Source organism: Plectropomus leopardus, chromosome 13 (genome assembly GCF_026936395.1).
Source record: "Plectropomus leopardus strain MGB_pleo_1.0 chromosome 13, ASM2693639v1, whole genome shotgun sequence".
NCBI classification, from domain to species: domain Eukaryota; kingdom Metazoa; phylum Chordata; class Actinopteri; order Perciformes; family Serranidae; genus Plectropomus; species Plectropomus leopardus.
This window is the reverse complement of record NC_142188.1, coordinates 2,646,301-2,659,507: the sequence shown is the minus strand read 5'-3', so window position 1 is coordinate 2,659,507 and position 13,207 is coordinate 2,646,301. Positions and strand designations below refer to the sequence as shown.

At 36.3% G+C, this 13,207-nt stretch overlaps 1 protein-coding gene across 3 annotated transcripts in view; it reads left to right on the top strand.

The window, feature by feature from the left end:
* LOC121966032 (follistatin-related protein 1-like) overlaps positions 1-13,207 on the top strand; it is a 25,118-nt gene extending 11,911 nt beyond the window's left edge. For 2 of the 3 annotated variants that reach the window (XM_088086851.1, XM_088086850.1), the window contains 10 exons: positions 3,656-3,733; positions 6,848-6,937; positions 7,813-7,942; positions 8,055-8,084; positions 8,159-8,289; positions 8,914-9,032; positions 10,650-10,762; positions 10,991-11,101; positions 11,325-11,447; positions 12,397-13,207. In XM_088086851.1, the coding sequence (XP_087942977.1) occupies positions 3,656-3,733; positions 6,848-6,937; positions 7,813-7,942; positions 8,055-8,084; positions 8,159-8,289; positions 8,914-9,032; positions 10,650-10,762; positions 10,991-11,101; positions 11,325-11,443 (921 nt within the window). In that variant the 3' untranslated portion in view covers positions 11,444-11,447; positions 12,397-13,207. Of the gene's footprint in view, positions 1-2,703; positions 3,085-3,655; positions 3,734-6,847; positions 6,938-7,812; positions 7,943-8,054; positions 8,085-8,158; positions 8,290-8,913; positions 9,033-10,649; positions 10,763-10,990; positions 11,102-11,324; positions 11,448-12,396 lie in introns of those variants that run through there. The other variant, XM_088086852.1, reaches the window with a different exon arrangement.

The window sequence follows — 13,207 nt, the reverse complement described above, 5'->3', positions numbered from 1 at the left end:
GAGCAGTCACACAGCGATTTATTTATTTTTGTATCAAGTCTGCAGGGTTAAAAAAAAACGGGGGATTAATATCATGATGCTTTGCTTAAATCATAGTCAATAAACTGATTTTGTTTTGTTTTATACATATTTATGTTATTTATTGAGCAAAATGTTACCAAATCAAACGTTTGGGAAAAGATTATTTGCTTTTCTTGTAAAATCACCATTTAAAGCAGTTTGATGACGTCAGCTTGGATGTTTTGTACATTTTATACGTCAATACTTATTTTTACATTATTTATACATACATCATTATTATTTACACATTATTTTCAGTCCCATTTAGGTCATTGTTTCTGACAGCAAAAAAACTTTAAGAGTCAGATGTGTTTTTAGGTCCAGATTAGGAGGCTATTTCAGCAGAAATATGATATGATATAACAAGTGTGTTTTCTTTAATATATAATCACCTTAAAAGGAGAACTGTTGTGTTTTTGCAACCTTAATGAGCAAGAGAGTGGGTTGCAAATTTGTATGAAAAATAATAGATTAAATAGCAATGAAAACATTAATTAATAATGTCATTAAGTCTGTATGTGTGTGTGTGTGTGTGTGTGTGTGTGTGTGTGTGTGTGTGTGTGTGTGTGTGTGTGTGTTATTGGACTAATAATGGATCATATCTTGTTCTGTTCTGAAAGAATCAGAAAGATTCAGTTATGTAGAGACACGAAAAGAGTGTGAAGAGACATTTAGCTTCTGTCATCATCTCCTCTCCTGCTCCCACACCTCCTCTAAGTGTGTGTGTGTGTGTGTGTGTGTGCGTGTGCGCACATTTTAATGTGCCTTTGCACGTATCGCACCTCTGTTATCATCTTGCATTAAGTTCATAACATGCCTTTCCTTAAAAGAGCCCCCACACACACACTTTCACACACACACTTTCTCACACACACACACACACACACACACACACACACACAGTGAAAGCTGTGCACTTGCTCCGGCTGACCTCGCTGTTCTATTTTTAGGAAGTGCTCCATCCGTGTTGCGGCGCACACCAGGCGGGTGGGTTTATCTGCACCTCCACACCTCCTCTCACACACAGCTGACTCAAACCAGAGAAATGAAAACACAAATTCAGGAACAACTTTTAACTTGAACTTGGCAAAATAAAACAAAAGCAGTTACTGTTTATCCATGAGAGAAGGAACGCACTGAGGCACCCTGTTTGACGATTGTAACTGGTTTTATTATCAATTCAGGAACAGGACTTTGGGATATTTGGGTTAAGTTTGAGGTTGGATCACCTGGTTTGTGTCTCTGTGAGAGCTGAGTTTTTGGAGGCCAGAGTAAGAGCGACTCATGAAGCTAGAAGGTACAAGGTAGATTTATGAGTCATTTTTTTAAACCCATTCTGACCCCAAATTAAATCTTTTGCAGTCAAAATATGTTTTCATACTTATGGTCTGTTGGCCCTAAATTCCAAAACGAAGGGAAAAATGTGTTAATGGGTGAAACTGAAGTAAGACTAAAGGTGTAACACAGAATTGGTTGACAATTTCTACAATATGCTTTAAATAACAGTGAAAACAGGGCGGGGTCAGAATGACTGCAGAGGACAAAAGGTGTATGACGATCGGGAGGACATTACGAAAAAAGTTTGAACAAAGTTTTTTTTCTTTTGCTGATGACATCGTTCAGTTCCTGCAGTGCATTTTTTTAATTTGCATCAGACACACACCCATCCCACCAATCACGAGCAGCTCCACTGAATAATAATGCTGTCTGAGAACTGTGTGTTATAAAGTCTCATGGTGTTTGTATTACTGGGTGAGTGCAATACATTTTTTTTCATTTTTTTTTTTTAACTGGGCGTGTGCAACAGGTGTCGTGTGCACAATTTGTATTAAGTGTAACTGTGCAGTTGCATGTCTGGTGTTTTTGTCCAGGCTGTTGTGTTTCTAATGTCATGGCGTGATTATTCTTGTCAGTGTGGAGGCATTATCTGGACAATAAAGTGTATTGTATGAATGCGAGCGCATGGATTGGCTGTCGCAGCTGTCAATCATGGCGGATAAGCCCTCTTTTTGTTTGATTTAATTACTCATTAAAACCAAACTTATAAAAACAAACACTTGGACAAACATCAGAGTGATGAGAACTACCTTCAGTGACAGAAACCATCGTTTGGAAACATTTATTTGGGGTGTACTTTGAGTTTTTAGTTTGGCCTATGTCCCATTTACTGACATCGAGGGGCGGGCTTTATGACGTATACAGCAGTCAGACACCAGGGGGCGATACAGACCGAAAAGTTAAACATTTGGGGAGCTGTCATGTTGTCGGGGTATTTATTCATTTACAACGAATAAATCTTGAATCTTGAATCTTGAATCTTGAATCTTGGGTAAACCCAAACGTGTGGTGATGGTGAACTTTTCGTGCATCCTGTCGTCACTCTGTAACAGATTAAAACATCCACTTTGGCAGTTAGTCTGTGTTTTAGGATCTTTTGAGCCCTGTTTTAAACATGTGCAAACATGCCGAGGAGTTTTGTAAGTCGGTCAAATTATTGTTTCGGGGTTTTTTTTGTGTCAGTCAGACGATTAATAACTTCACCTTCGTCTCTTCTCTCAGCTGTGAAACGCTGTCTGAACATGTCGGCTGGTCGTGTGCCTTTAACCTGTCATTCTTCAGGAAGACAGCTCATCTGTGTGTGTGTGTGTGTGTGTGTGTGTGTGTGTGTGTGTGTGTGTGTGTGTGTGTGTGTGTGTTTCAGAGTTTTTTGTGTGTGTGTGACTCTGGACAGCTGGTCTCCTTTCTCCCAGCATCCCTCCTCCTCCTCCTCCTCCTCCTCCTGCTGCTCCCTCCTTTTGTACCTCAGACGTTGTTTCTCTGCAGATTGAAGCAGTCGGTTTCACTGATCGTGTGCTGGATGTAAACTCGTCTTTTAAATGGATCAGTACTGACTGTTTGGAGATTTGGATATGAATTTACCACCTGACTGACTGACTGAACGGTTCATTGATTACTTTTGACAGCTGATCAGCTACTTTAAAGTGACTGACTCCTAACTGTGTCTGTTTAATACTGAATGGCACGGTATGGTTTCTTTAATATTATTATTATTATATTTATTATTATTATTATTATTATTGGTGGTTCTAAAAGTAGTAATAATACTACTAATGATACAACTAACTGTTGTTATAATTGTGAATATTTGCCTTATATTAGATAATTTAAAATTGTTTGTTTTCTTGTTTTACTCTTTTTATTTACTCTCTTTTTTTAAATAATGTAACTATATTTTTTAACTGTATTAAAGAAAAAAAAGTTGATCATTTAATTTAATATTTTTTAGGACTGTATTCAGGTAATTTTCTTTTTTTATTTTTATTTTAACTTGTTTTGTTTTAACTTTTAACTTGTGCTTATTTTTGGGGAATTTTTTGTCTTATTTTCTGGTGATTTTCTTTTAACCTTTTTTAAAAATGTATTTTCTCCTCCTCTCATTCCTCCTCTCCTCTCCTCTCCTCTCCTCTCCTCTCCTCTCCTCTCCTCTCCTCTCCTCCACTCCTCTCCTCTCTTCTTGTCTCCTCCTCTCCTCTCCTCTCCTCTCCTCTCCTCTCCTCTCCTCTCCTCTCTTCTCCTTTCCTCCTCTCCTCTCCAGATGTTGACCATCTCTGTGCTGCTGTTGCTGCCATTGTTCCTCTCCTCTCCTCCCGTCTCCTCCTCTCCTCTGGCAAAGGTAAACTACTTTTTTTTTGTTTTTTTATTATAATGTGTATAAATGTGGATTATAATTAATTGCTGTAATGTGACCATTAAATTAGTCCCTGGACGTTGATATGCAAGTTGCTATAATATCTTTTTTTCTGCATTTCTGAGCAGCTACACTTACATGAAAACAGGAGTTAAATGTTAAGTTAAAAGGCTGAAAACACAAAATAGCTCCCAGGTAACCTGACGACTCAGAGCTCAGGGTCAAAACACATTTCAAGCGATGACATTTCCAATTTTTTACTCTGCTCAAAGACTGGTGTAAATCCGTCAGAGGTAGTGACTCAGGAAAGACTGATGCTGACCCCTGACTGCACGAAAAACAGTCTGTGTGTGTGTGTGTGTGTGTGTGTGTGTGTGTGTGTGTGTGTGTGTGCAGTGAAACTTTGCCCTAAAAACTAAAACGAACAAACAAGCTGCACACACACACTGAGTGAGGTGAGCAGGTCCTCAGGTATGTGTGTGATTACGGCTGTCAGCAGCTCATGTCTAACCTCAGACCCTCCAGCTGTTATTCTGGTTTAAACGCTCTGCTGTGTGATGCTTCGTTTCCTCTGCGGCCGTTTTGTCTCCATGGTAACAAATACATAACCAAGAGGGTCAAAGTTCAAGGTGCAATACTATGACAAAATCATACGTCTTCATTGTGTGCAAACTGCATGCATCAATATAGTTTGTGATGACTGTACTAAAAGTATAAAATAAAGCTATGTGATTTGGACCGCAGCTTCAGTTTTGTTACTAAACTATATAAATGTAAATAATCTGTAAATATATACTGTTTACATATATACTGTTATACTGTTTTGCATTTTTGTTTATAGTGCACAATATTTTATATTTCCATCTCACACTTGAACAAAAGGTATTTCTATCAAAAATGAAAATAAAGCAAATGTTTCCGAAAAATAAAAAAAAGACTTAAAAAGAAAAGATTAAATGAGTAGCCAAAGAAAAAAAACCCCAAACTTTTCAAATCCTGCAGTAAATTATTTTTTATTACCAAGAGAAAATGCATCTAAATGACGTTTTGGTCAAAAATACAAAGTAGACATATAAGATCAGTAGCTGACACGTCAGATGTAAATGTTCATGTAAAAAATAATGTTTAAGAAAAGAAAAAAATGAAATCCTGCAGTAAATGATTTAGTATTACTTAGAGAAAACAAATACTTATTAATGATCTTGTAGTCAAACTGTGTTGCTGCAGCTGCACAATTAGACACAAAAATAGCATAAAAAACACATGTTGCATTTTCAGTACATTTTAAGATTATTTTTTGGAAGTTTGAGTTTAAGATTCACTAGAACAGAAACAAACCTGACAAAGTAGAGATGAAGAGAGAAAAAATGACAAGTTAAGAAGGAAAAAATGATGAGAATAAAAAGACTTATGAAAAGTGAGAGTGACGGAGGACGAGGGCAGAGGACGGAGAGACGCTGAGATCCAAAACGAGGAGGAGGAATAGACACCACTGCAGTGTGTGTGTGTGCGTGTGTGTGTGTGTGTTGTGTGTGTGTGTGTGTGTCTGCGTGTGTGTGTGTGCATGCGTGTGTGTGTGTTTTGCTCCATCAGCTGTCTGCTAACAGCAGGTTTGTGCTGCAGCAGATGTCAGCTGGAGGCGACAGATGTATCTATTGTGTGTGTTTGTGTGTGTATGCGTGCGTGCGTGTGTGTGTGTGTGTGTGTGTCTGTGTCTGTGTGTGTGCGTGCTGTTGAGCATCTTTGCGTGGAACAATTTGAATCCGAGTGAAGAGGTTTTTTTCTTTTTTAATTGAATATTTTTGGAAAGTGACGACTTCTTGTCCAGTTTCCTCTTCTTCTGTGAGGCGTTTAGTTGCAGGATTCAGGTCAGGCTGAGCTTAATTTCGGGGTCAGACGTGTAGTTATGATGATTAAAGTTAAGGATCATGTCACAGAGGGTCTTTACAAGATCAAACGTGTGTGTGTGTGTGTGTGTGTGTGTGTGTGTGTGTGTGTGTGTGTGTGTGTGTGTGTGTGTACACAGAGGAATGTGTGGAATTTGAATGTTAACATCTGTTTTAGAGAATCTATGTGTGTAATCTTGAAGTGTGTATTGTTATTATGTACAGGAAGTGAACATTACTGCAGACTTGTGTCATGTGATGTCAGAAGGTCGTAGACTCCGACTCGGAAAGTCGTTCTTCAAACGTTATGTGCTTTAAGTGGGAATAACATGGAAGCTACAGAAAGATGGATGCATTTTAATCCTAAGAGCGTTTATAGAGGAAGTTGACAGCTGTTTCCAGTTTCTTTCTTTATTTTGAAATATTATTTTATTTTTATGTTTTATTTCATTTTTAGATATTATTTTATTTTTTAAATATATTTTCGATATTATATATTTTTATGTATATTTTTATGTTTAATTTAGGTCACTCTACATGGACAGCAGTTAACATTAATACAATATTACACTTACATGTAATCAAAAATTCAGATTTAATATATGAATTGATAAGAAAGTTTCATACCATTGACCAAACATTGACTCCAGATTTCTTTTTATAAAATGTAATTTTTTAGCATAAGTTGCTGACGCTTTTTCTATGCTGTCGAAGAAATAGAGGTAATAAATATTTCACAATAAAAAGTCGAAAATATATGCAACATTAAGTATAAAAACATTTGTGTGCATATTCTTTTCTCTAATGGATGATTCAGATTAAATACATGTTAAAATTTATTTTCACTTCAAAACATATTGAAGCTGGATCCTGCTGTGATGACAATAAAGTTTACTGAAACTGACATGAGTGACGGCTGAAGCACAAAAAATATGACTTTTTGAAAAAAAGCAAAATCAAAATGATCCGTGGCGCCGTCCAGCTGCCTCAGTAATTGTGTGTGTGTGTGTGTGTGTGTGTGTGTGTGTGTGTGTGTGTGTGTGTGTGTGTGTGTGTGTGTGGAGAGTCATTGTCATTCAAAACGGCGCGGGTCTCCCTCAGTGAGAGGTTAAAGGTCACCATCTGGAGTCTGAAACACACACTTCTTCTCACCTCTTTTCATAACAGAAATACCATGAAAATGTGTGTTTGTGTGTGTGCGTGTGTGTTTTAGGATCAGTCAGTGTGTGCGCGGACTTCTTGCGGTGCTGGACGAGAGTGTGTGTCGACTGACAGAGGAGAACCAGTCTGTCGCTGTCTGCAGGTAAAAACTACAAACCCCCGACACACTTTTCACTTTTACTTTTTCTTTTCAATCTTAATTTTTGAATAATTTTGGTCGTGTTCAAGCATATCGCATAAATTCTGAAAGAGAGATATAACAGCTTACATTTTCCAGACAGTCTGGCAGGAAGCAGAGAAAATAGTCTCAATGTAGCGTGCTGATTTTTTGTTTTTTTTTGGGGCTTTTTTTTAGGTGGCTTTAATTCATTTTATCAATAGCAGTAGATGACTCGTGTATTATACTCTATGTGTAAGTGGCCCATACAACCCCATTTAAAAAACAATCTGAACTTTACCTGCAGCCCTTTGAAACCTGGGTGAATTTGATTGATTTATTAAAAAAAAAATGGGAAGAAGTTACTTGAATATTACCTAAAATTTGGCCCAAAAAAGGACAAGAAAATGTAAAAAGTAAAAAAAAAAAAAAAAAAAAAAAAAAAAAATTAATAATTTTTTTTAAGTAATAAGTATAGAGATAAAACAATTCATAATATTTAAAATAATTAAAATTGTGAATTCTGAACACTTTTCCTATTTTTTATCATTTTTATTATTATTATTATTATCATTATCATTAATATTATCTTCTTCTAATAATGTCTTTCTCTCACTCTCTCGCTTAACACAAATTTCTTTTCCCCTAATTTCAAGTTGCTCATTGCCTTTTTAGCTCTCCTTTCAAAAGAAATCAAATCAATTTGCTCTGGTTTCAGAGGTTTAAATGCATGTTAAAGACGCGTGAACACAGCACAAGAGAGTTGATGTTGCAGTTTTCGAAGGGTTAAGAGCTTCTGTAGAATAAAGCGAGTGTGTGTTTTTGGAAGCCTCTGTTGACCCGCTCTGTTTTCTCTGCAGCAGTGTGACGTGACGGAGCGCTGGGTTTGTGGCAGCAACGGAAGATCGTACAGAAATCACTGCGAGCTGCACAGAGACGCCTGCATCACTCACACCAAAATACATGTGGAGCACCGAGGACACTGTGTGGGTCAGTGCACACACACTTACACACACTTTAAATACTACAAATACTCACACACTCAGTTAAAGTTGTGTGTGTGAGTTGTGACAGTTTTCTGCGTGTTTTTTTTTATTTGCAGAGAAACCAACAAACACAGACGTGAGCCCCAGTAAGTCTGCACATTATCTCAGAATTACAGAGAAATATTCAGAGAATTTGTAAAATTAAACGTTTCATTTGCAGTTGTGTGTTTCCTGTCTGATCGTGATTGGCTGAGAGAGAAAGTGATCCAGTGGATTCGGGAGGAAGTGGAAACCAACAGCCTGTCGGCGAACCTAACGTCAGCCGATCAGCTCCTGCAAACGTACTTCAAGGTCACAACTTTTTTACAACAATGCCTTTCGATTATTGCTGTTTTTATACATTTGATTCTAATTTAATTATTTATTTAATTTAAATAACTGAGCAATATATTTAACCCTTTGAACTGGCTAAATTTAGTTTAGAAATGTGGAACGAAGGCAATAAGCAACTTAAGAGGAAATACAGAAAAATTAGCAAGATTGTAAAAAATTAATTAAAAAATACATTAAAATGACCTGAATGTTGCAAAACAAATAAATGACACCGTTAAATAAAACAAATAAAAAATTGATAATAATTTTATATTTTTAAAACCTAATTTTAAATGTGCATTTATAATACTCATAAATATTGTTTTCTTGATTTTTTTAAATGCATTTTTTATTATTTGATAATTCTGTAATGATTCTCTCTTAAAAAGATAATTTACAGGTCATTTCCTTTTACTAACTTTTTTGCAGTTTGCAGGACATTTCTTGCCAAGTTAGTGATCGCCTTTTTGAAAGAAATCAAACCAATTTGCTCTGGTTTCAAAGGGTTAAATACTTGTGAAAGGCGTCTAAGGGCGGCTCAAGAAAACTGACGCTGATCTGGGTTTTAAAGGGTTAAAACCTGACTCTGTTTGTGTGTTGCAGACGTACGATAACGGGGATTCAGAGCTCGATTCCAAAGAGTTCCTCAACTTCCTAAAACATAACGAGACAGCGCTCAACATCACGTACTCAAACACTCTGGAGACCAACATGCTGCTGAGGTACACACACACACACACACACACACACACACACACACACACACACCAAGTAAAAGAGAATAAAGCACACATTGTAGAATAAGAAAATTCTTGACCCAGATTTGAGTCTGAAACACTGAATCTCATCCCACAGAGGAAATGTTCTCATAAACAGCTAAACAGTACACTTCAATACGTCTCTGAAAACATCTGAGACGAGAGAGTGCAGCAATAAAATCTTTACTCATATTTGATCAGCTCTGACGGTTTGACCACAGTCTGTGATTGACACGATGGACATTAGAGACTTCTGTGCTCTTAATGGTTGTTTTCCAGATTCTGGCAAATGCCGCTAAAAGTGCAAAAAGTGGGAGAAGAAACATTTTTAAACTATCTGTCTCATGTGCCTCTGTGTGGAAGTAGTGATAGTTTAAGCAAACATGACCAAAAAAAAATGATCAGATGTATCTTTCAGGCCATTTTGTAGTTGGTCCTTACTCTCTCCTTTTTATATTTTTTATATTGTTATTGTATTGAGATAAATAACGAGAGAAAGCTGCTAGAGGAGCCACAGACTCCATGAAAATAAGATTTCATCCAGTTTTTTTTTTTAATTACTTTTTTATGACCTTATTTCTTTTTTTTCACATGAACCCTTTTGCCTTCACATGCTAAATATATATATATATATATGAATATATATATATATACATATATATATAGCTGACTCATATACGTGATGGTTATTTTTTAGCTCTACAGACGTTCTGATGATGTTAAAATGCAACCAATGCAATGTTTTAATAACATTTTCAGCGGCATGTTTTCTTTTAGTTCCCAAAATCTTCTTCTTAAAGTTCTCTTTAATCATCAAAAAAATGATAAAAATGTTTTGTTTATTTCTGAATGTTGCTTTGAAAAGGTTCTTCCTTTGTTCTCATGTAACATTGTGGGAACGTTTTATAATGAGCATTTTCTGATTCGTCACCTTTCAGCATCACCAAAACATCCTCAGAATGTTGCAGATAAAACGTTACATTTTAGTCAGAATTTAACCTTAAAGAAACATTATTACAAATGACAAACGTCCTTAAAACGTTCTTTGAACATTAGAATACGTTTTTCTTCAAAACGTTATTGCAGCTTGTAGGAAACGTTAGCCAGCGTTGTGGGAACGTTCCCTGTAGCTGGGATAACACCTCGGTGCGACGCCTGCCACGCTGCTGACAGCAGAGACCAGCGAGCAACAGAAACACGGCTGTTTTTATGAGTCATTGCTGCGTTTCCGTCACTGTTTTTCAGCGGGGATATTGTCCCCCAAACAGGGGATTTTAAGTCAAAACAGGATGTTTTTCTAACCAAAACCAAAAGTTTTTTGATCCTGAACCTAAACACGTGTTAATCACAGTGCTGCTGAAATGTAAAATTTTGACTTATATGCTACAAAATGACATAGAAATGTCGCGTGTGTGTGGTTTGCAGAAAAATACAGTATTTTCTGTGGAAAATGTGCTTCAAAAACATAAATTCACTCAGTTATCAACAGCTGAATAATAAATTTAACTTATTTCATATGATGATGATGATGATGATTTTCCCGAAATCCTCCTTTTTTGTCTCCGTCTGTCTGTCCGTCAGGTCTCTGTGCGTCGACGCTTTGATTGAGCTGTCGGATGAAAACGCAGACTGGAAGCTGAGTTTAACTGAGTTCATCAATTGTCTGACGCCCACATACCACCCATATGAGAGAAGTAAACACACACACACACACACACACACACACACACACACACAACCACAAAAAATGAGCGTCCATGAATATTCATTTATTGTTTCTAGGACCAGATTTTTTTTTTTAAATATCATCAAAACACAAACATTAAAAATAATTGTAAGTCCAGTCAGATTCTGTGTTTCAGGTGTAATTGTTGTTGTTTTTTGTTTGTTTGTTTTCTTGCCTGAATGTTTTTCTCACGAAGAGTGCGCTCTGGAGGACGAGGTGTTTGAGGACGGCGCTGAAACTCGGATGGAGTGTAACAAGTGTGTGTGTGCCTGTGGAAACTGGGTGTGCACCGCTCTGACCTGCAACGGTGAGGACACACACACACACACACACACACACACACACACACACACACACACACACACACACACACACACACACACACAGCTGAGTTCACATTCACTAAACAAATAAGAGTAAATAAGAGAATTTAGGTTTCCTGTCTGTTAGAGATTTTTCTTGTCTTTCATCTGGTTGTTTTTTGTGTGTTTTTATATTTCTTCTTTGTCACATGATCATGTGTATTTCAGGAGAGCATCAGGGAGAGGAGGCTGCTGAGGAGGGAGCAGAAGAGGAGGAGCTGACAGAGGAGGAGTGGAGCAGGAGAGTGGCCGAACTCAACTCTTTACAGCAGGACAGTCCACGCTGAAAATGTAATCCATTACTCCTTATTTAACCCCGAGAGTCCACGCTGATATTACACACGCTTGTATCACTTTGTGCACAAAATGTGCTTTTCAGAATCAAGCTTTTAAAAATATTATACATTCATTTTCTTTTCTACTTTCATTGAGTTTTTTTTAACCAACATCAGTCCTAATCATAAATATAAAATATTTGTTAATTTTTAGAATTTTAACCATTTGAATGTCAGGTTTTTAACATGATGCAAAAAAAAGAATTATTTTCAATATACTACATGCAAAGTCTATTTTTTGATGATCAAAGTGACAGGTCACCTAGTGGAAACAGCATGTGTTTCCTCAAAATGCCAAATATGGTCAAAATGACATCATCAGGTGTAAAATAGTCAAAATGACAAATTCAGAGTCAAAAGCCCAGAATGACACCCAGAAATAATACAAGTCCTGTTTTTCTGCTCTGATGGCTGTGGGATCAAAAATGTCAGTTTGAATGGGTTTCAATGGAGCATTTTTGGACCTGAACAGTCTGAATGTAACTATTTAGTTTCCACAGTGTATTTTAGACTTATTGTAGGAGCTGAGCTGCAAATTCACTGATTAAACAAAAATACACAATCTTCAAAAAATTCCTGCTGTATGCATGAACACAGCCAAAATTATTGAAAATTGAAGAATCAAAAGTGCGTAAAATGCAACAAACAATTCCTCTGCAAAATTAATTTTGCACTACTCGAAAGGACAAATTTGAGGTACTAGTACTTCATTTGATTATTCTGGTACTTTATACTTCCCCAAAACTCAGATGGAAATATTTACACCACATTTTATATGCATGACTTTTTCTTGTAGTGTTGATTTTCCACTATTTTGTGGTATTGCGTCCTTCACTACTGCAAGTACTAGATAAATACTGCAACCATACCTCTTGGTGAATGCACTTTTTACCTTTTTCCAACAGGAAACCTTCATGGATACCTGAGGTCACACCTGCGCCTGCAGCAGCCAATCAGCAGCTGAACGCCAGATAAGAGGAACTCAAACTCAAACACTTTCTGTTTTTAGTGTCAGCCTGATTTAGCCTGGTATACAGAGAGAATATTTTTAAAGTTTCACCACCTCGCATATAAATCTACATTTCTCTGCACAATAATTTACAATTTTGTATAAAATGAATTTTTATTGATCATTTATTGCAGGTGAGGATGGTCCGTGTTTCATCACTTTCATTCAGTTGTTCAGTTCCACCTGGAAAACTAAAAAACTAAAAACACTATTGAGCATTTATGTGTTTTTCAGTATAAACCAAATATCAAACACAAAAACGTTGTTTCTCATTATCTTGTTGAAAGAAAATATCAAGTAAACGAGGAAACGAACAAAAACAAAACGAGTCAAATTTACATTCTTTATTTATTTATGTTGTTATTTTTTGGGGTTTCAGTGTTTTTTTAAATATTCAAACATGGTTTCAACCTGCAATTCTATATTTGTAATACAATTCTGGTAGTTTTGTGTAGTTCGACTTGTCTAAATGTTGATTTTGTTAATTATTAAAGAAAGAATATTTAAAAACTAAAAAGTCTCTATAAATCAGCAAAGAAAATTCCAAACACTGATTATTGATTGAGCCTGAATGAAAAATGTGTTTTTACAGAGTGATTGAGATTTATTCAGGATCAGTTGTTTTGTACTTATAGATATCATATTTGATGTAATTGGGTTGTTAAAATTAATGTAGATTTTTTTATACAACTGTTGCTCTAATAAAC